Source organism: Pleurodeles waltl, chromosome 9, assembly GCF_031143425.1.
Source record: "Pleurodeles waltl isolate 20211129_DDA chromosome 9, aPleWal1.hap1.20221129, whole genome shotgun sequence".
Taxonomy (NCBI): Eukaryota; Metazoa; Chordata; class Amphibia; order Caudata; family Salamandridae; genus Pleurodeles; species Pleurodeles waltl.
Window position 1 is genome coordinate 1158183589 of NC_090448.1, and position 21748 is coordinate 1158205336.

Below are 21748 nucleotides of genomic sequence, written 5' to 3' on the forward strand. Positions count from 1 at the left end.
GTACACCTCTCTGAACAGTGTCTGGGAGGCTGTGGTTGCTGCTGCACGCAATGTTGATGGTGAACAGATCAAAACACTGACAGAATCCATGGATGGCAGGCTTTTGAGTGTCCTTGCAAAGAAAGGTGGCTATATTGGTCACTGATTTGTTTTTGTTTTGTTTTTGAATGTCAGAAATGTATATTTGTGAATGTTGAGATGTTATATTGGTTTCACTGGTAATAATAAATAATTGAAATGGGTATATATTTGTTTTTTGTTAAGTTGCTTAATAATTATGCACAGTAATAGTCACCTGCACACACAGATATCCCCCTAACATAGCTAAAACTAAAAACAAACTAAAAACTACTTCCAGAAATATTCAGCTTTGATATTAATGATTTTTTTGGGTTCATTGAGAACATTTTTGTTGTTCAATAATAAAATTAATCCTCAAAAATACAACTTGCCTAATAATTCTGCACTCCCTGTAGAGTTACTGCTTCATCTGGTAGAGTCAGACCTTCGGTCTTGGAGGAGTCTCACTTAAGGACATTCTGTGGCACCCGCCTGCACACCAGGTGTAGGGCATGAGAAAGGAACAGGGTGAAAGAATAGTCCAGATCACAACCCAAGATCAGCTGCAGGACATCTGCATACATCTAGAACTTTGTGCCAGCCCTAGTTAGAAGTTGGGAGATGTACTGCAGATGTAAAATAATAATAAAATGTTCAAAACAAGGGTGAGACTATAGAGCCCTGGGGATACCACAACCGAGAGGTCTGGGCTTTGACTCTCAGGGGGGAAGTCAAATAAACAAAGAACAGCCACTTCAAGCTTGCAATTTACTTAAGTATTGTATGTCCAGTGCAAATGAAGTCCTCCCTTCACCAAAAAGGACAGTTTTGGAACCAGCTCAAAAGTGTTCTTCCCAAAGAAACTAGCACAGTAAACACCAGTTACTTAGTTGAAAAGTCTAATTGAGGAGAAAAACACCCATGACAAGCTAGGTGCGTTTCAGACTCAACAAAACAGCACCAGCCTACAGCACTGGACTTTGCGCTGTGGTGGAAATAGATTTATCAGCAGCATTTGATGCAGCAGACCACGTCTGGTGAGACTAAACCCAAACAGAATCAAAGGAAACACCTTACCAGGGGAGACTGGTCTTCATAGCCAGAAGGAGCGTTGCCTTGCCATCCTGGGGGAGAGGCAGGAACAGGGAAATAAACAGAGCAGCTGGTAAGAAATTACTGCTCTGACACAGTGTGCTGAACTCTGCCGATGTCCTACTGCGCAAGCGCCAGCCGGGCGAGGTTTTATTCGACCTGCAGGCACAAGCTAGAGCAGTGACATCACAGGAGAGGGAGTGCGGAGTTAGAAAGCCACGGATTTGCTTGCTTTTGGGGCACATGAACTATGGCCCTGGGAGGAGGTGCCAGGGCTCCATTCACTTGGCTGGGGGTGGGACAGGCTGATAAGGGCATGGAGGGAATGGGTGGCTACAATTTGTTGGTCATCACAGAGGGGCAGGCTGTAGGAGGGATGCAGGGGGCTGCTCTGCTTGCAGTAACACATGTGTTTAGGCCCTGTAGAGGTCCAAGAGAACGAATGAACTTGCTGCTGGCAACAATTGCACTAGTGGACTAAGAGGTAAGTGTGCAGTTCAGCTTCTGCTTAAGGGGCATCATCAAGCAACCCCCCCTGCTTTAGTAGTTACAGTGGGTTGGGGTTCTTGGTGGGCCTCTTCTGTCTGCAGCTCAGCAGACAAAGGCTCATAATTAACTTGGGAGCGTGAGTGAGTGGAAGGAAGGATCGATCGATCGATGGATAATATGGTAGATGGATAGATGCATGGATGAATGAGTGAAAAGATGGATGTAAGAATGGAAGAGAGAAAGGGAGAGAGGGTGTATGAGTGAAAGGGAGGGTGGATGGGTGAATGGTAAGAGAAAGGGCTGATGGAAGAATGAGTGAAAGGATGGATGAGCGGAAGTGTAAATGGATGGATGAGCGAAAGGATGAATGGTTAAAGGATATTTCTAAAGATGGATGGGTAAAACAATGGATGGATGAGTGAAAGGCAGAGTAGATGGATGTCTGGATGAAACGATGGATAGATGGATGAGTGAAAAGGTGAATGGATGGATGAGTGGGTGGGTGAAAAGATGGATGGCTCAGTGAAAGGGAAAATGGAGGGATATATGAGTAGATTGGTGGGTGGATGGATGTGGGAGTGAAGGTGGATGATAAGGGGAAGAATGGATGGAAGAATGAGTGAAAGGATGGATAAGTGAAAGTCTAAATGGATGGATGGAGTGAAAATAAAAATAATACTAAATAATAAAGTAATTTTTAGAGTGAATAGCAACTCCAACCAGTGTCCCAGCGCTAGAGCAAAAACAGCAGCTCCTGCCAATCCCCCCCTAAACCAGAACAACCATAACAATCAGTTAAGCCTGCCTAAAGAGCCATGTTTTAAGTTATTTTGGGACGGCCACTTCAGAGCTTTCCTGACTTAGATCCAGATTTCCAGCATTTAGTGGCAATGAAGCTAAAAGGGCTTCCCTCCCCCATGCGAAGTCTTAATATCCTGGCAATGGCTACTCTACGTGCCCCCAGAGGATCTTAGATTTCTTTGGGATGTGTCTTTTTTAGCAGATTAAGCAAATATCGAGGTCCTTTCCTATTTAAAATCCTGTGGCCGAAGCGGAGAGCCTTAAAGGCAGCTCTCTTAGCTGATTTAGAGCAGACCCAACCGGCGTCCATCTTGGGCTGTTGAGCAAAGGACGAGCTGCGGCATTTTGTTCTCTCTGGAGTTCTGCACGGCTACCATGCGATACACCAAGATACAGCACGTTACAGTAATCCAGCCTTGAAGCCACCAGGGCCTGGATCACCGACTTCCTGGACGCCACAAGGAGAAAGTTAATGATTTTACTTAACATTTTTAGGATGCTGAAGCACTCTCCTGCTAGGCTGGAAATATGTTTTTCAAGCGATAGATTGACATCGAAGGTTTTTCACTTTCGGCTGGGGCACCTGCCCCAACACCTCAGGCCACCAAGAGGTGGACCACATAGTCTGCTGGTTCCCAACCAGCAGCACCGCCATTTTGCCGCAATTCTGCTTGAGGCATCTCTGGGGGACACATTCCGCCAGGTCAATCAGGCAAGATTTGAACTTCGAAGCAGCTACCCTCCATCCGGGGAGTGAGTGATAATCAGCTCGGTATCGTCAGCAAAGGATACAATATTGCACCCATGCTGCTCAATAGCATCAGCAAGGGGGCTGCATTTTCTTTTTTATTATACTAATAAAATAAAAAAGAACCACAAAACAAGGAGGGTGTAGTGTAGTTGTGGAGTCCAAAAAGGAGAGCTGCCACTGGTCCAAGAACCCATATCCATCAAACCTATCCATCCACTCAATCATCCATCCTTTCACGTAACCACACCCTTTCATCTATCCATTCACCAATCCTTTCACTCATCCATCCTTTCACTCATCCATGCACCCTTACACTCTATCTAGACATCCTTTCACTCCATCCATCATCTTTAGAGTAAAATGGAGGGATGAGTGAAAAGATGTATGTAAAGATGGATGACAAACAGATGGATGAGTGGAAGATAGGGTAGATGGATGTCTGGATTAAAGGATGGATGAGTGAAAGGGTGACTGAATAGATGGAAGAGTGAGTGAAAGCATGGATGGCTGAGTGAAAGGGTAAATGGATGGATGGAAGGAAGGGTGAATGTATGGAAGGGTGAAAGGATGTGTTGATAGGAGAAAGGACAGATGGAAGAATGACAAAGGATGGATGAGCGGAAGTGTAAATGGATGGATGAGTGAAAGGGTGTATGTAAAGATGGGTGAGTAAAAATATGGATTGATGAGTGAAAGACAGGGTAGATGAATGTCTGGATGAAAGGATGGAAGAGTGAAAGGGTGAATTGATGAATAGATGGATGAGTGAAAAGATGGCTTGCTGAGTGAAAGGGTAAAAGGAGGGATGTATGAGTGGATGGATGGGACGAAGGGTGGATGGATGGGTGTGAGGATGGATGAGTGAAATGGTGCATAGATGGATGTGCCTAAGGAAAGATGATGGATGGAGTGAAAGGATGGATAGATGGAGCGTAAGGGTGCATGGATGAACAAAAGGATGGATGGAGGATTGGAATAATGGATGAATGAAAGGAGGTATGGATAAGTGAAAGGATGGATGACTAGGTGGATGGATTGGTTTGATGGATGGGTGTCCCTGGACCAGTGGTGGCTCTCCTGTATGGGCTCCACAGCTATACTACGCCCTCCTTGTTTTGTGGTTCATTTTTGTTGTATCGAGAGTGAATAATTATTCACTCTTGATATAGTAAAAATAAAATGCAGACACGCTTCTGGTCCAACAACAAACCGAGGCAGCTAGTGACCTTGTTTGATTGCTGACACAAGAGCATGAAGGTGCCTGCACCAGCCATCAGAGGTACTGATCAGAGCTGGTGAAACCCCAGCACTGTGAGCATGAGTGTGTGCGACTTAAAGTGAGAGAATAAGTGAAGAAGTGAGACTGAGCTACAGTAAGGACGAGTATGTGTGAAAATGAATGTGAGTGACGGAGAACAGCAGTGAATCTAACTGAGTGTTACTGTGTGTGAGGCACAGTAAGACTGAGTAATTCACAATGTGTGAGGATGAGTGGCCCAGAGTAGAATGAGTGAGACTGTGTGAATTAGTCAGAACAAATGAGACTGAGTGAGTCAGAGTGAGGCAGTAAACTTAGTGCAAGAAAATATGAGAGAACCCTTCAAGAAAATGTTCACTGGAATTCGAGCCAAGGATTAAGTCTCCACCACTGTTAAAAGTTACCAGTCACCACTGCATATTACCATGGATTAACTCCTAACCATCGAGAAACAACCCAACAGTGGCACATCCTCCTTGTGAATACCGAGAGGTCAATGACATGTAGAAATACTCAGTTCTAGCAACTTAACATTTACCTGAGAGTACGGGCACCTGTGCCATGGATTTACTTTGCATGCAACACCACACAGATTTCAATCCAATTGGAGAGTTTGAAAACAATAGCAACGTGAACAGTTCTTGTACTCTGACATTGCCACATAGATTAACCAAACCCTACAAAAACTCAGCCCCTCAAACAGAAGTTTTAGTGATCAACTAACATTAATGTGACCATGTCCCAAACCAGTTACTCAAATATGAATCCTCAGAGCATTACTGGATTTTGAGCTATCCATGTGTTCTCAAAAGCAGCTGTAAGTAAATGGTCTCACTTTTACAACTAAAACTTGTGAGAAAAGTGGTGTATTTTATGATACGGTTGTGTGGCTTCACCGTGTAATGCATTCACAATAGTATTAGGCCTAGTCAGGTTTGTTTGTTAAACCTGAGCCCAACCCTTGGTAGCTGGGGCTTCGAGCAGTCCGGCTTAAACAGAGAAACAAGTGTAAAGCATTTAGAAGTACAGAAACAATTAAATAGGAAAGTTACACAGCACGTAAGAAACCCTTTACCAAGTTATAAAAATAGATCATATTTTTATTGATTTTTAGAAGCCACAACAAACAAAAACAACTATAAAGTTCTGGAGATACAGCATTTTAGGTAAAACGTAAATCACAGTTTTTCACTCAAAATGTAAACAAGCATTGGTAACGTCCACGTTTAGCGGAAACTTTGTAAAACTTTCGAAGAGTTGTGTTTGGCTACTCCGGCCCACTTTAGATGACCAGCTCGGGAAGGGAGCAGGTCAAGGGGGGCCAGAAAGGAGTTGAAGGGCAGTTACATTGTCACCAAAACAGTCTCCAGTCCAGGTACTGTGGTAAAAACACCACAGACTTCAATGGAGTGGTCGTGATGCAAGGGATATAGGATGCTGTAGTATGTTGAAGATGCTGAGGATGATGTGCGGTTGTCGGGGAGGCTTCCTGATGCTCTCGTTGATCCACAGTCTTGGAGGGAAGACCAAAGGGGTTGATGTCCCTCAAAGTCCTGGTAGGTCCAGCAAAAGTTGTCACTGGTCTGCTGGGCTTTGGCCATAGTGAATCCAGCGATTCCCTTTTGGTGGTGGCTAGCGTCTTTCCTGGGCTGCCATACTTCACTTTGACGACTCTCCTGGGTACAGTGGAATCGGGTGCAACTTTTGAGAATCAGGACTTTGTCTCCCAGGCTAGACAGCAGCGGTCAGTGGTGGTAAAGTGATTGTGGCTACTAACTTGCCAAGGCGGCCTATTTCTGCTTTTGTGGGCCTGGAAGTGAACCAACTGACTCTTGGAGTTTACCTCTTCTGCCTGGGGCTAAGGGATGAGTTTTCCATGAGCCAGGCACCACAGGCACAGTCCTCCCTTTGCTAGTCCAGGAGTTCCTGACAGTCCTCCTTTGGTGCAGCGTCTTCTTGCCAGGGCAGGGCAGTCCTTCTTCAATCCTCTCTCCAGAGCAGACGTGATCTCAGGTCTGGGTGGCACATTTATGCCCAGAAAGTGACCCCGCTGGGATGCGGAGGTTACTAGCCAATGGGGTACTAGGTCCCTTTCCCGTCTGATGACGGCTTCCTGTGATGTGTGGCATCTAACTATCCCAGAGTGCAACATTCTGCCCACTTCCAAGATGGCAAGACCCCTTCTCTTGGAGCATGGAACTTGGGGTGCCCTAGAGGTGTGGCCAACTGAGACCTACAAACAGGTTTGGCAAATGCTTTACCCTCACTGTCCCCATTGCCAGATTATTTACCAGATCAAGAAAGCAGTGCCCTCACGTGTGAATCCACCATTTGCCCTTCAACGGCTGCTTCCCCTTATACTCAGCCTTTTGGGCTCATACCCTGTGTGTCCTCCTGCCAAGGAGAGGTGACAACTCTTCTAGCTGGCACCTCTTCCCGCTGGCACCTCTTCCCACTGGAGGCCTCCATTGTTTCCCTTCCTGGGAGTTGTTGACACTTCTCCCCAGGAGGGCAGAAGGCTGTCTTGTGACCAGTACCTGCAAACAGCCACTGGAAAACATGGGAAAAAGAGTGGCAACTTTCTAAAGTTGCCTTTTACTTAAAAGTTACATTAAATTCAACTTGGACATCAAGTCGGATTTATTGTAACAATTATTTTGATACCTTGCAGTACCAACTTCAGTAGTCCCATTCACGAGTTAGCACAGTTGAGCTGTCAGCGTGTAACCCTGTACTCGCCAATGGGGCTACTAGCCTTTCCACAGTAAAAACAATAATTTGGTGATTTTACTGTTAATAGCGATAAAAAATATATATATGTCCTGCTTTTTTAATATACCACACAATGCCTTAGAACAGTGGTTCCCAACCTTTTGACTTCCGTGGACCCCCATTTTATCAATACTGGAGCCCGGGGACCCCCACTGAATCATTATTGGAATCCGGGGACCCCCACTGAGTCATTACTGATAGTTGGAACCTAATAATATTACATTTTCTAAGCAGTCGCGGACCCCCTGAGGAGGCTTTGCGGACCCCTAGCGGTCCCCGGCCCACAGGTTGGGAACCACTGCCTTAGAACTCAATAGGCCTGCTGTAGGGGTGACATATATAGTCAAAAGGGAAGTCTGGACTTGGTCATTAGTTTAAATAGAAAAGTTGAGATATCAGTTTAGAGCTACTCCACCAGTCTGCAGTGGCAGGGTTGGATGCATGGTTTACTTTGTCACACTCAGGGAAGCACAATAAATGCTACAGTGATGAGGGACAACTTATCTTGCAGGCTGTGGGCACCCCTGGTACCATAGGCTAGAGACAGATAAGCAAGCTAAGTTATGCCAATTGTGTATAAGCCAATCAAGCTTGCACTTTATTGGGTCAGAGCACTGGCAATGAGGTTTGGTTAGTAGGCCGCAATGCACTCTCAGAGTCGAAAAACCAGCAGCTTCAGTCCAAAACTTTGGGGGTGATTAGGCAAAAAGAAGCATTTCCGTGCACAAATGATGTGACGATTATAGGTTTAGTTCGCATTACTCTATCAAATGTGAGTAGGAATAACGTTTACTCTGTTTTTGTCTTTGAAAAAATACAAATCTATCTAACCTGGTCCACCAAATAAGGATCTCTCCTGATCACAGAATATTTTAAAGGCAGTAGCACATCTACTGTTTAACATAGCAAGGATCAAACATATCTCTACATCACTACAAAAGCTACACTGCTAACAGTATTAAATAGAAAGAATTTGAAATGTGCTTGCATGGAGGGCTGAGCTCTCTCATTTCTCACAATGATCACGCACGCCATCAAGAGATATTCTACAAGACTTACAACACCTGTTGGTAATACTCCAATTTAAGTGACTGAAAATATGAGCAGATCCTTATCTGTTTTAGCAGCTCAAAGAAGAATTATAACAGACTGGGAATCTGAAACAAAACCACCTAAAGTTCACGCAATTACTGCAAAGCTGGCTGTTTGGATAAATGTCATCTGAACTAGTCACCAAAAAAATGTCTGCTCAGATCTCTTACATGTTGCCAAGATGCAAGCAAGTGAAAGATCTTGGAAAAAATATATATATAACATATCACATGGAGGTTATATTTTTTAAACAGGACTAGTTCACATATGAAGGCAGCATATGAAGGGGTTTAGAGTAGACAGTCACTGACATCACACAACTGTCATGGGAAGAAACAGGCCTTACCTTTGATAGTAGGTCTCAATGGCCTCAGCCGTGTGGTGTCGGCTGTGGGTTCGCTTGATCAGTTTCTGAAATGAAGAAAGAGAAATGAAGCAGCAGCTATTTCACCAATGGCCGTGGCCAAAAATACTCAAGTGAAGCGAGAATGTTAGCTTACGACAAGAAAATATGGAGTACATTAAACATTCATGTCTCTGAAGCAGAAGAAAGAATGGATGTGCAGTACATGGTCCCTGAATGCCCCATTCACGCGCCCTAAAGTTATCCTCCTCCTATTACCAACTCTTTTGTGCAAGGACCCATTGCTCTAGCTTAGAAGTGTAAGAAGATCTGATAATAACATTTACAAAGCGCCTTGCAGGTTTCTTGGCACTGTAACAACAACCTTAAATACAACACCTTCCTGCTTCTGCACTGGATATACCTTTTAGATCAGATCCCTCAGTCTTTAGTTTGGAAAGAGCCAGGTTTTTAGGTTATTCCGTAAACTTAACATTTTCACTGGCACCAAGGGGGGCTGGCAGCCTGTTCCACAACTGAGCCACCTTGAACAGAGAGGGCCTTCCTTCTGACCTCACTTTGCTGAAAGTTGGCACACAAATTGTCTGACAAGGACCGTAGATTTCTCTGAGGCCTGTAGTGGCTGAATTATCCTTTGTAGCAGCACTGGACCCATGTAAAGCCTTATAGCCGCACATAACTATTTAAAGGTAATTCTTTCTTTAACTGGAAGCCAATGTAGCTCTCTCAAGGAGCTTGAAGCAGAATTGTATCTCGATTTCTTCAATGCAAGCTCAGTTGCTGTTATTTGTGCCCTATAGAACCCCTTAACTATGTACTCTGGTGCTCCTAGTAGAAGGAGCTGGTAGAATACAGCTAGGCCTTACCCAACTCTCCTCAACCTTTAGTTTAGGCTCAATCCCAAATATTGAAAGCCACGAGCAATCCCAATTATGAGTGTCTGAGAGCCGGGAACAGTAGGTTGGCATTGGTAATGGAATGGAAGACATGGCTTAGTGAGCCACATTTACTCCAGGCAAGTTGGGTTTGCTCTTGTAACAGATCATGCCCATGCCAGCCATTCATAAAAGGTTCTCAAGCAGAAGACAGTGGTGGAAGGCACCAGACCATGCCACAGATGGTAAACACCTCCCAGCTCTTGAGGGACTCTCAGTGTAGAGTTCACAGAATGCTGCAGGTAGGAGGTGAATCCAGCCGCCCTACAGATATCAGAAAGGGCGAGACCGGTCAGAAAAGCCAAAAAGCTACTATCGATCTGATGAAGTCAGCTTGAACGTCATTTTAGAAAATGTGCTACAAAACACAAACCAGCAAGAAACAGAGGTATTGGCAACTTTTCTGCCAGCTGCATTACCATCATACGTCAATGGTATTAATACATTCCTGAAAACAACAGTGTTTTGGATGCATGGTTAGCGTCTGCCTATTTTCCAAATGTTGGGATCTTCCCTGACCTTTCCAGACATTAACTCCTGAAGGAACCTGCATCGTCTGCCCTTGCTTTGATTTCTCTGCTGCGAAACCCTGCAAGAAATCCTCTAAATATCCTGTAAGGGCAACTTCTTTCTACACCAGCGCTTATAGGCTTCCCATAGACTCATCCTGCACATTGCAACCATTCTAGCGACAGGGCTGTACGGCGGCTGGGTGTCGCATGGTGAACTAACAGGACCTAGTGGGATCATCTTTCAGAAAGCGAACAAGATGGAGTTTTACTCCGTACACATGAATACTTTGGATGCTTGGGCAACCTCTAGGCTAGGTACAAAGGAAAGGAGCATCAGACAGAGCTCCCGACATCTCTAGCAATGTAGCGGATCCAGTGTTGGTGCAGAAGCAGGAGGTGGATTTGCTAGATCCATGCATAGGATCCAGGTGGTTGCACGTGAGAAACTGTCGCCTCTGACATAAGGCTTGGTCTTTACTGCTACCCCAGTATTCCCGGAAGGCACCAACCACAGCTATCAGAGAAAATTTTTCTTTGAAGAACCACAAATATTGAGGAGTTTCTCTATTTAAATCTGGTCAACTTTGCCTCACAGCAATGCAGTGGTAAGGAGGCTTATTCTGGGGCTTCAGCAAATCATCAGCCAAGACCACACCTAACTATATCAGAGTCTGCAATCAGGAAAAACAACTCCCCGAATCATCTCCCTGAAGCGTGCTAGCAACAGCATCAGCAGGCAGTCCCGAACCAGGGCGACAATTTTAAACTGCTTTGGCACCCTACCAAGGCACTAAGCCCAATTTTTATGGCTTTAAATAGTGGATTTGTCTGTGGTTTTTCAGGCATTCATTCCCCAAAGTGTGCTAGATGTTTGGAGTTTTCATCAGCTCTCCTGGCTGCTCCCTCGCCAGGCGTGGAAGGTGTTCAGGAGTCCAAGGAACTAGCTAACCATGGGCAGCTGGAACTCAAACAGCTTCATATGATTATCACTGCTGTGGCTTCACCTCAAGATGCCACTCCCCACCCTCTGAAACCATGAAGGATGCAGATCATCCACTCACCACCAAGAACCTGATTTTATATTATGTTATTAAATGGATTCAATGTTTCTTTCTAGCTCAATTCAGAGGGCCTCCAAGTTGCTTCTGAGGCTGGAGCCCATGAAAAGAGAATACAATCCTCTCCACAGAAGAACTCATCTGTAACAAGCCCATAGAATCCGATACCAGTGCAGATGATTGGGAGCACGCATGTCCCAGAACCTGCAACAATTACCTCCATACTTTGTCATGCCTCGCTGCCCCAAGATACAGAACCTTTCATTTTGTTAAACAAGGACTTACATTACAGATGCACTGGGTTTCTGCAGAAAGTCAAAGAAAGTAACCACGGACCATTGGAGATAAATGAAATGCTAATTTTGCTTCCCAAGTTGACGCTATGTGAGTTTGTACTCCGTCTATCCGGAGAATACATTTCTGAACAGAACTGCAATCTCTGATACAGTACAAAATCTATTTAGGTCCATTTCCCCGTTCTCTCACCAAGATACTCATTTCTTGGTCCACACAGAACGCATATTGGTGTGAACTAGGTATTCTGATTGGGCTCTTAAGGAGGTAAAAAGGCACTGATCTGTTGCAGTAAACTGCGAACACTGCTCTCAGGGAAGCTTCTTTTAAAAATGCGAGACAACAGTACCCTCGTAGCCTACAACAGAAAATGTACCAAAAGCGAGCCTGTCTAAAGTGCACACTGTAGCCCGGTCTGTGTATAATGTGCGGACCCAAGGCCTTGGTTCTTTAAAAATCACCAGCTAGACCTGCGATTTTTACAGGGATGGAGCTGAGGACTTATGATGTAAAGGGCATTTCAAAGAAGTGTGGTAGTATCTTGGGCCAGGCAAGACGTACGCAAACATGTTCAACTTCAAAGGCAACTCGATGCAGAGATCCGCTGAATATCATTAATACTCTCAAAATAAAGCACTAGAAACACGAAACCAGCTGCAGGAGACGTCACAAACACACAGGTTCTTATTGTGAGTACTACCTCCCCAGACGACTGCTGCCGACGAGCAATGTCTGCAGAAGGCACGCGTTGAGTCCCCAGTGGCTGCCTTAAAGGTTTCCGATAAGGGTACAAGCCTTGGGAAAAGGGCCAATGACTCCGGCATGGATCCCACTCCAAAAGGTAAGAGATTTTGTGATGCAGAAGACACTAAAGTGAACATTGGATGCAATGGAAGCTTGCGTGCATGGTGAACGAGTGCCATGGTTGCCGAAGGGCAAAGACCTAGTGAATCAGTTGCATCTATGTGGGCTTAAATGCTCTTCCAGCTTTGTAGCTGTGGGAGGACTCTTATGATCTTGGAGCGTTAAAGTGGAAGCCATACACAACTACTGCGGTGAAGGACGGGCAAGAGAAACCTACGTTAGTGACGGTAAGTACAGATGAAGTGCGGGAAGCACGAAGCACTGTTGGAGTGGTGAAGGCTAACAAAACATCTTCTAGGAAACTAGATATATCTCTGCAGGAGCCTTGGGCTTGCCAATAGGCAAAACTAGGTTTTACTCCCAGCTGAGATAAGATAGTCTCAAGAGTCAAACAGGATTTCAAAATGGCTCCTCCTCTTCCGTTCCGCAAAACAAGTTCTCCTGGAGAACTTCAGTATCACTCAGTCAAAGAAAAAAACAAACTGGGGGATGATTCCCCCATTTTATCGTTCCGAGCGGTGCACGGGTGACTTAAGTACCATTATTAGCAGCCAAGGGAATGTGATGGTCTTCCAATACAAAACTTCTGCAAAAAAACACTATCTATACAAAGAGGCGCTGGTCCAGACGTGGAGGTCTTTCATAAATTTCAGCCAAATGTGGGGTGCTGTCAGCAGACAGGCCAAATGTTTCTGAACCCGGGCATCAGAAGCCATGCCTTTAAGGTATCCAGTGGACATGGGTAGTTGTGTTTGCCTCCCTTGGAGGTAGTCTTTCCCAGAATGGCCTGAATGTGTGAGTGATACGGAGAGGGGGAGAGCCCCATAACCTCCCTCACAATCCAATGAAGCATAGCGCCAGAACCCTGGCCCTTAACGTGAGAGGTCTGCATGACATGCGCTTGCAATTTTGACAAAGATGACACTTTGCAGGAGGTTCAGATGCTCACTTTGTGGTCTAACAACACATACACTTGCGTGGGGATTGATTGTTTCCGGATGTATGACTGTGTCGGCATTATTTCTTTCAGCTCAATGGAAGGGTAGAGGAAGATACGGCTCAGCTCCCAGTCAAGGACTAGACTGCACATCTGAACACACGTCATCAGTCCCATCAGTGTCGACCAATGTCTACCTTAGGATGAAGTGATGGTGGCTGCTTTCAACTCCAGAGGACTGAAATTAAAACTATCATCTTCAAAGAAAGTCATGACAGACCCTCCACTCCTAGCTGTAAGGTGGTGACTATTAAGGTCTATGAGGCTGGCTCTAAACAAAACCCCTGTGAAAAGGTTTACATCAATGGTATCATTATAACACAGTTCCGTATTGCGACTCTAGTGACAGAAGAGCTGGAGATCCCAATATTGCATCTGAATCTTTACCAGAACATCCCAGCGCACGGTGCTGAAATCCCTCCTCACATGGTACCCAGCTCAGATAAATAGACTGGAGCTTCAGTGCCGACTACAGGGGGGACTTTGGTGGAAAACAGGAGATAAATAGCCTGTTGTGACAGGTCTAACACTTTCCAGGGCTTATCCCACAACACTTTTCCTAACATTGAACACCACTAAGATGAACCATAACACCCTCTGTAGTGCCACACTGTTAGGAATAATGTCCCCTGTTCTACTTTAGGGTTCTTTAAGACCCAATACAACATATACATTGGAATACACATCCTAGAGTTTCACGGTGCACCAGCAGTCCACACCCGGGATGGACAAACGATTTTGGCCAGTGTCCTGGTGAAGTCATGCTTTACTTATAGTTTTTATTTGGACAGGGCAAGGCGAGGTCGCATATCAGAGTACCAGGAATAGAGGCCAGCTTCTGGAATCTAAAAGAACCTGACATTCCAGAAGTGTGTGCAAACCTACTGTAGGAAGGTAGCCTCTTTCTAGCCTGGTTACCCCCACTTTTGGCCTGTTAGTGAGTATATGTCAGGGTATTTTTACTGTCTCCCTGGGATCCTGCTAGCCAGGGCCCAGTGCTCATAGTGAGAACCCTATGTTGTCAGTGTGTTTGATATGTGTCACTGGGATCCTGCTAGCCAGGACCCCAGCGCTCATAAGTTTGTGGCCTGTATGGGTTCCCTGTGTGGTGCTTAACTGTATCACGGAGGCTCTGCTAACCAGAACCTCAGTGTTTATGCTCTCTTTGCTTTTAAAATTGTCACTGCAGGCTAGTGACTAATTTTACCAATTCTCATTGGCATACTGGAACACCCTTATAATTCCCTTGTATATGGTACCTAGGTACCCAGGGTATTGGTGTTCCAGGAGATCCCTGTGGGCTGCAGCATTTCTTTTGCCACCCAAGGGAGCTCAGACAATTCTTACACAGGACTGCCACTGCAGCCTGAGTGAAATAACGTCCATGTTATTGCACAGCCATTTTTCACTGCACATAAGTAACTTATAAGTCACCTATATGTCTAACCCTCACTTGGTGAAGGTTAGGTGCCAAGTTACTTAGTGTGTGGGCACCCTGGTACTAGCCAAGGTGCCCCCACATTGTTCAGGGCAAATTCCCCAGATTTTGCGAGTGCGGGGCACCATTACACGCGTGCACTACATATAGGTCACTATGTTATGTTATGCAATTTGTAAAGCGCATGGCTGCCCTGAGGCTTCCCAGCGCTAGTGGACCAATCAGGAGATCAAGGTTAACATGAAGGACAGTCAATTCTTAAAACAGCCAAGTTTAGAGTTCCTTACGAAAACAGAGTTCCTGGCTTGTAAGCCGGAGCCTAAGAGGAAGGGAATTCCATAATTTGTCCCCCATATAGGACATCATGGCCCCAACCCATCTAACTTTTTTAAATCTAGGTAGGGAGGCCAAAGCTAGAGAGGTCGATCTAAGCGTCCTATTCGGCCTATAGAAAGATGTGAGGGCTCTTAGGATCGGTGGCCCACAATTGTGTAGGGACCTGTGAATACAGCATAAAGCTTTAAATGTGATCCTCTGTTCGACTGGCAACCAATGCAGGGAGACTAATGCTGGTTTTGCCGATACAGGTCTAGGGATATCTAACAGAAGGCGTGCGGCTGCATTTTGTACACGCTGCAGCTTCTTTATCACATAAAGTGGCGAGCCAAGAAATATACCATTACAATAGTCAAGTCTCGAAAGAATGGTGGCTTGGATAATAAGTCGTTTTGCCAGAAAGGGAAGGATTGTAAACACCTTCCTCAGAAGTCTCAGCATGCCAAAACAGGAAGCCGATGTATGCTTGGCATGCTGATCCAACGTTAGCCAGGGATCCAGCCATATCCCTAAGCTCTTAATGCATTTCTGCGGGGTGGGAAGTCAGCTAGAGCACTAGGGCACGTAAATAACTTATTCAGGCTGGGTCATATCCCAAGATCATAAGTTCTGTCTTGTCCCCATCAAGTTGAAGTCTGCTGTCCATCATCCAATCTGTAACTGCCTGTAAACAAGAAGTCAATGAGGAGCCATCCGTGTTGGTGTTATCTGCGAAGGATCCACCAATTGGGTGTCATCCGCATAAGATACCATAGATAGGCCAAAGGATTCAATTAAGTCCGCCAGGGGAGCCATATACATATAAAAAAGCATGGGACTAAGCAGCAAACCCTAGGGGACACCGCAGCTGGAAAAGAGCTTATCTGAATAATAAGATCGATCAAGGACCTGGAATGTTCTACCCTCCAGAAAGGAGGTCAGCCATGCATGAGCTTGCCCCTCTATTCCTATATTCCTCATCCTTATCCTCAGCACTTGATGGTCAACAGTGTCAAAGGCTGCACTCAAATCCAAAAGTATGACTGGAGTTGTCTGGCCAAGATCCATGGCCTTCCTTGCCTCTTCCATAATTGCAATCAATGCAGTTTCTGTACTGTGCCAGGGGTCTAAAGCCCGTTTGTGTGGGATGGAGACAGTTGTGTGTTTCCAGAAAGGTGGAAAGTTGGGTATTAATATGCTTATCTAGAATTTTGGCTGGTGTCGGTAGTAGAGATATCGGTCTGTAGTTCTTTAGATCTGCCATATCTAGGGACGCCTTCTTTAATAGTGGTTTAACCACAGCGTGCTTCCACTGATCCGGAACCAAGCCTCTGGAAATTGAGGCGTTCAACATGTCCGTCAGGGTTGGACCAATCACTGTCCAGCCCCGCACAATTATCTGTGGGGGGGGGGCTGGGTCTAAGGGGGATCCCGACTTAAGTGATTTGAGCAAAACGTCCGCTTGCTCCTGAAAAAGGGGAGTGAACTGGGCAATCGTGGCTATACCCTTCCTTGTGCTCGAAGTTCACTCTTCTAATGAAGGTGTATTCTCAGGCATGTTAGAGTAGATGTCCAAAATTTTATGTTGGAAGAAACTAGCTAACAGATTGCTATATACTGTAGAAGCTTTAGTAGGGTTCTCTTCAACCGGGACTTGAAGGATTTATTTTAGCACCTGAAACACCTCTTTAGGAGAGCTGGCAGCTTCTCCAATTCTGTCAGCATAGTAGGAGCTCTGAGCTATTTTTATCTCCTTCTGATACACTCTAATAGCTTTTCTGTAACTATCCCTATCCTCTAAGGCATATGATTTTCTCCACCTTCTTTCCATGCTTTTACAATTTTTCTTAAGAAGGTGCAAGTTGGAGGTGTACCACCGAGTACTGTCTTTCCTACGCGGACCATTTTTAGTCCTTAAAAGGTAAGACTATGTCTAAGCTCTCGGCGATCCAATCATTAAAAGTCTTTACGCTGAGGCTCATGTTATCAGAGGCCAAAGGTTTATTGTTTTCCAGTTCCCTCGTCCAATCTCTGATGCTGAGCTTGTGCCAGTATCTACCCACCTGAGGCAAAGGCTTGGGGCTGTTCCCCTTAGAACCAGTGGCTAGATTGATTGCGACTAGGAAGTGGTCTGACCAAGCCAAAGGTATGGAGGGTTTGGTGGTAAGGGAGGTCAAATTACTAAACACTAGGTCGATCGTATGGCCATGTTCACGTGTGGGGCCTTTCACCAGTTGCTTTAGACCCAGCGCCTCCATATCTCCCAGAAGACATCTTGCTGCTAACTGCGCAGGGTTTTCGGCATGAATGTTAGAATCACCTAGGACCGTGAAATTCGGTCTCCTACATACCAAATCCGCAATATTGCTAGAAAGGGAGGTTAAAAAAATCCTCTGGAGGCCCTGGGGGGCGATAGAGAAGAAGTCCTGAGAATGTGAATAAAGGGTTAAGCTCCAAGGAGAAGGCCATAGCTTCCCCTTCTACTACCTGTAAAGGCTGAAAAAGCAGCTTCAAGGAGTCCCTGTAAATGATGGCAATTCCTCCCACCCTGGCTATTAAATATCCTGCGGGTAAAGCCAGAGAGATATCCATCCCTGAGCCTTCATGTAGCCAAGTTTCAGTAAGAAATAAGGCTGAGGGTGCTATTTCACTTAATAGTAAATTTATATCCAGTTTATGGGCTGACATTGATCTAACATTACTCAGTAAGACGTTGCTGTGACCTATTTTGTCTGCGTGAGGTATTATCTCATTAAGATGAGGCTTCCACTGGCAGGCGGGGAACCTCCAGATTTTCCCATACCAGCTAGTACAGACCAGACACTCAAATGACAACGGGGGCCTTAAAGCATATAACTCCTCTGCTGAATAGAAAGTGGGGGAAGTAGCAAGCCCATTTTCGCTAATTTGACCAGGGGGACTGGCCCTAAGGCCCGGTCTGGCGCAGACGGGCTTGCCTTTGGTGCGCCTTTGGCGTGCCAGCGGCCCATCCGATTCGCTGCATCGCAGATTATGTAGGGAGTTCCTGGGCTGCGGAATGCAGAAAGACTAGACAGCTAACCCTGAGAAAAATGGCGGCCGCACCCGGAACTGGCCCACTTAGTCGGGAGAAAGCCGGTTCGGTATAGCGGGTAGCCACAAAACCAAAAAAATTAGCAACAATGCTCCCCCAATGACTGACTGGCCACTAAACACGGGCCCAGGTCAGTTATCACACACCCCAATCATACTCAGCAAGTTCAAAAGTTAAAATCTTAAAAATCTAGCCTTGATTAAAATCAAAGATAAAAACTATTGCATGTTTCTCAAGATCACCTGTGTACCTATATGTAGCGTCACTATGGTAACTCTGAACAAGGCCATGTAACCTTATGGTATTGGGGTGACAATTCCATGCATCCCCGGGTCTCTTGCACAGAACCCGGGTACTGCCAAACTGCCTTTCCAGGGTTTCCACTGCAGCTGCTGCTGCCAACCCCTCAGACAGGTTTCTGACCCCCTGGGGTCTGGGCAGCCCAGTCCCAGGAAGGCAGAACAAAGGATTTCCTCGGGGAGAGGGTGTTACCCCCTCTCCCTTTGGAAATAAGTGTGAAGGGCTGGGGAGGAGTAGCCTCCCCCAGCCTCTGGAAATGCTTTGATAGGCACAGATGGTGCCCATCTCTGCATAAGCCAGTCTACACCGGTTCAGGGATCCCCAAGCCCTGCTCTGGCGCGAAACTGGACAAAGGAAAGGGGAGTGACCACTTCCCTGACCATTACCTCCCAGGGGAGGTGCCCAGAGCTCCTCCAGTGTGTCCCAGACCTCTGCCATCTAGGATACAGAGATGTTGGGGCACAATGGACTGCTCTGAGTGGCCATTGCCAGCAGGTGACGTCAGAGACCCCCCCCGATAGGTGCTTACCTCTTTCAGTAGCCACGCCTCCTTTCTCAGTAGCCAAACCTCCTTTTCTGGCTATTTAGGGTCTCTCCTCTGGGTTATTCCTCAGATAACGAATGCAAGAGCTCACTAGAGTTCCTCTGCACGTCCCTCTTCGACTTCTGCCAAGGATCGACCGCTGACCGCTCCAGGAGGCCTGCAAAACCGCAACAAAGTAGCAAGACGACTACCAGCAACATTGTAGCGCCTCATCTTTCCGGCTTTCTCGACTGTTTCCTGGTGGTGCATGCTCTGAGGGCTGCCTACCTTCACCCTGCACTGGAAGCCAAGAAGAAATCTCCCGTGGGTCAACGGAATCTTCCCCCTGCTAACGCAGGCACTAAACTTCTGCATCACCGGTTCTCTGGGTCCCCTCTCATCCTGACGAGCCTGGTCCCTGGAACACAGGAGCTGGGTCCAAGTGTCTCCCACAGTCCAGTGGCCCTTCTGTCCAAATTTGGTGGAGGTAAGTCCTTGCCTCCCCATGCCAGACAGTAATCCTGTGTACTGCGTGATCTGCAGCTGCTCCGGCTTCTGTGCACTTTTCCAAGGATTCCTTTGTGCACAGCTAGCCTGGGTCCCCAGCACTCCGTCCTGCATTGCCCAACTCGCTAAGTTGGACTCCGACATCGTGGGACCCTCCTTTGTGACTCTGAGACGACCGCTGTCCTCAGATCTTCTAAGTGTCTGTTCCGGTACTTCTGTGGGTGCTGCCTGCTTCTGCGGGGGCTCTGAGTTGCTGAGCACCCCCTCTGTCTCCTCCTCAAGGGGCAACATCCTGGTCCTTCCTGGTCCCCAGCAGCACCCAAAATCCTCAACCGCGATTCTTGCAGCTAGCAAGGCTTTTTTGCGGTATTTCTGCGTGGAAACACTCCTGCAACCTCCAGCACGCCGTGGGACATCTTCTGTTCAAAGGAGAAGTTCCTAGCACCTTCCGTTGTTGCAGAATCTTCGGCTTCTTCCACCCGGAGGCAGCCCTTTTGCACCTTCACCCGGGGTTTAGTGGGTTCCTGCCCCCCCCGGACACTTGCGTGACTGTTGGACTTGGTCCCCTTCCTTTACAGGTCCTCAGGTCCAGGAATCAGTCTTCAGTGTTTTGCTGGTGCTTTTTGTTCTTGCAGAATCCCCTATCACGACTATTCTGTCTTTCTGGGGTAGTAGGGTAACTTTACTCCTACTTTTCAGGGTCTTGGGGTGGGGTATCTTGGACACCCTTACTGTTTTCTCACAGTCCCAGCGACACTCTACAACCTCCCATAGGTCTGGGGTCCATTCGTGATTCGCATTCCACTTTTGGAGTATATGGTTTGTGTTACCCCTAGACCTATGTCTGCCTATTGCATCCTACTGTGATTCTACATTGTTTGCACTACTTTTCCTACAGTTACTTACCTGTTTTGGGTTTGTGTACATTTAATTTGTGTATATTACTTACCTCCTGAGTGAGGGTATCCTCTGAGATACTTTTGGCATATTGTCACTAAAATAAAGTACCTTTATTTTTAGTAACTGAGTATTGTGTTTTCTTATGATATTGTGCTATATGATATAAGTGGTATTGTAGGAGCTTTGCATGTCTCCTAGTTCAGCCTAAGCTGCTTTGCCATAGCTACCTTCTATCAGCCTAAGCTGCTAGAAACACCTCTATTCTACTAATAAGGGATAACTGGACCTGGCACAAGGTGTACGTACCACAAGGTACCCACTATAAGCCAGGCCAGCCTCCTACACCTACAAGTGCTGGGTTCACTTGATGCCATGTCGTCGAAGCATCAGGAGGGGTTAAGAGTCATGATAATGTAAGAACGTGTAGCGCTGGGGTAGTCAGCATCCACGCAGGATAGAAGCACAAACCGGCTACAAGTGGAGTGGAAAGGGACGTTTCACCCGTCACACAAGTCCTCTACGCATCCCTGACAACTTCTTGGAGTTTTCCTGGGAGGCTGGGGCAGGTTTTTCTGCAGTGGGGGACAGTTTTGCAGCCGTGCTGCAATATCGGCCTCCAGTAACAAAAGTATCAGTGCTTCACATTTGCACCAACACCCCCCACCCCCTCCCCGAGGGGGGCTGGTCCAACAAAATCGCTAGGGCAGGTTTGGGTTCCCAATACGGCCCTGCCCCCTACCTCTGCCCTCCCCACCTCCTGCCTCTATCCCGCAGTTCGGTATCAATGCGTCTAAGTAGAAGAAGGTAGAGAAAAATCGAAGAAGGACTGGGTAAACAGGGTGCATCCAACATGGTACAGCCTGGAATTAAATCTAGAGAGGCGGCCAAGAGTTTCTGAAACACAACTCATCCTGCAAACTTTGAGGGTGTCAACCTTTGTGGCCTTGTGGACCAACTGTAAGTTTAAACTGTAGAAGGAAAGCAGAATGGCCCCACCCCACGGGGACAGTGGTCGCTTTCACTGGCAAACACCACCCGACAAGAACCCCTTTAAAGAAAAAGAGCACACCGACTCCCCAATAAATGACACGGAGTATTTCTCTGTGTCGCCCTGGTCACCTGTACTAAAAACATGCGCTACTCAGCACATGGTTTGAACATGCCACATGACCTAGTTCAGGCTGCAGCCCTGACAGCGCCTTGAAGCTCCCGTCTGTGAAAGATGTGACGGCATTCATTGTGTACTTCCCCTGCCGTATCTGGGCGGCGTCCGCATGTTTTGAGCAGGCAGCTACGGGACTTGTTAGGTCCACATCTGTGCTATAAAAATATGCAAAATAAAATTAAGATAAA

General features: G+C 46.4%; 1 protein-coding gene across 2 annotated transcripts in view; it reads right to left on the bottom strand.

Annotated features, from left to right (window-relative positions):
• The window catches only part of CDIN1 (CDAN1 interacting nuclease 1), a 574168-nt gene that overhangs the window by 436099 nt on the left and 116321 nt on the right, over window positions 1-21748 (bottom strand). For both annotated transcript variants that reach the window (XM_069209034.1, XM_069209035.1), the window contains exon 4: window positions 8662-8726. In XM_069209034.1, coding sequence (XP_069065135.1) covers window positions 8662-8726 — 65 coding nt within the window. The remainder of the gene's footprint in view (window positions 1-8661; window positions 8727-21748) is intronic.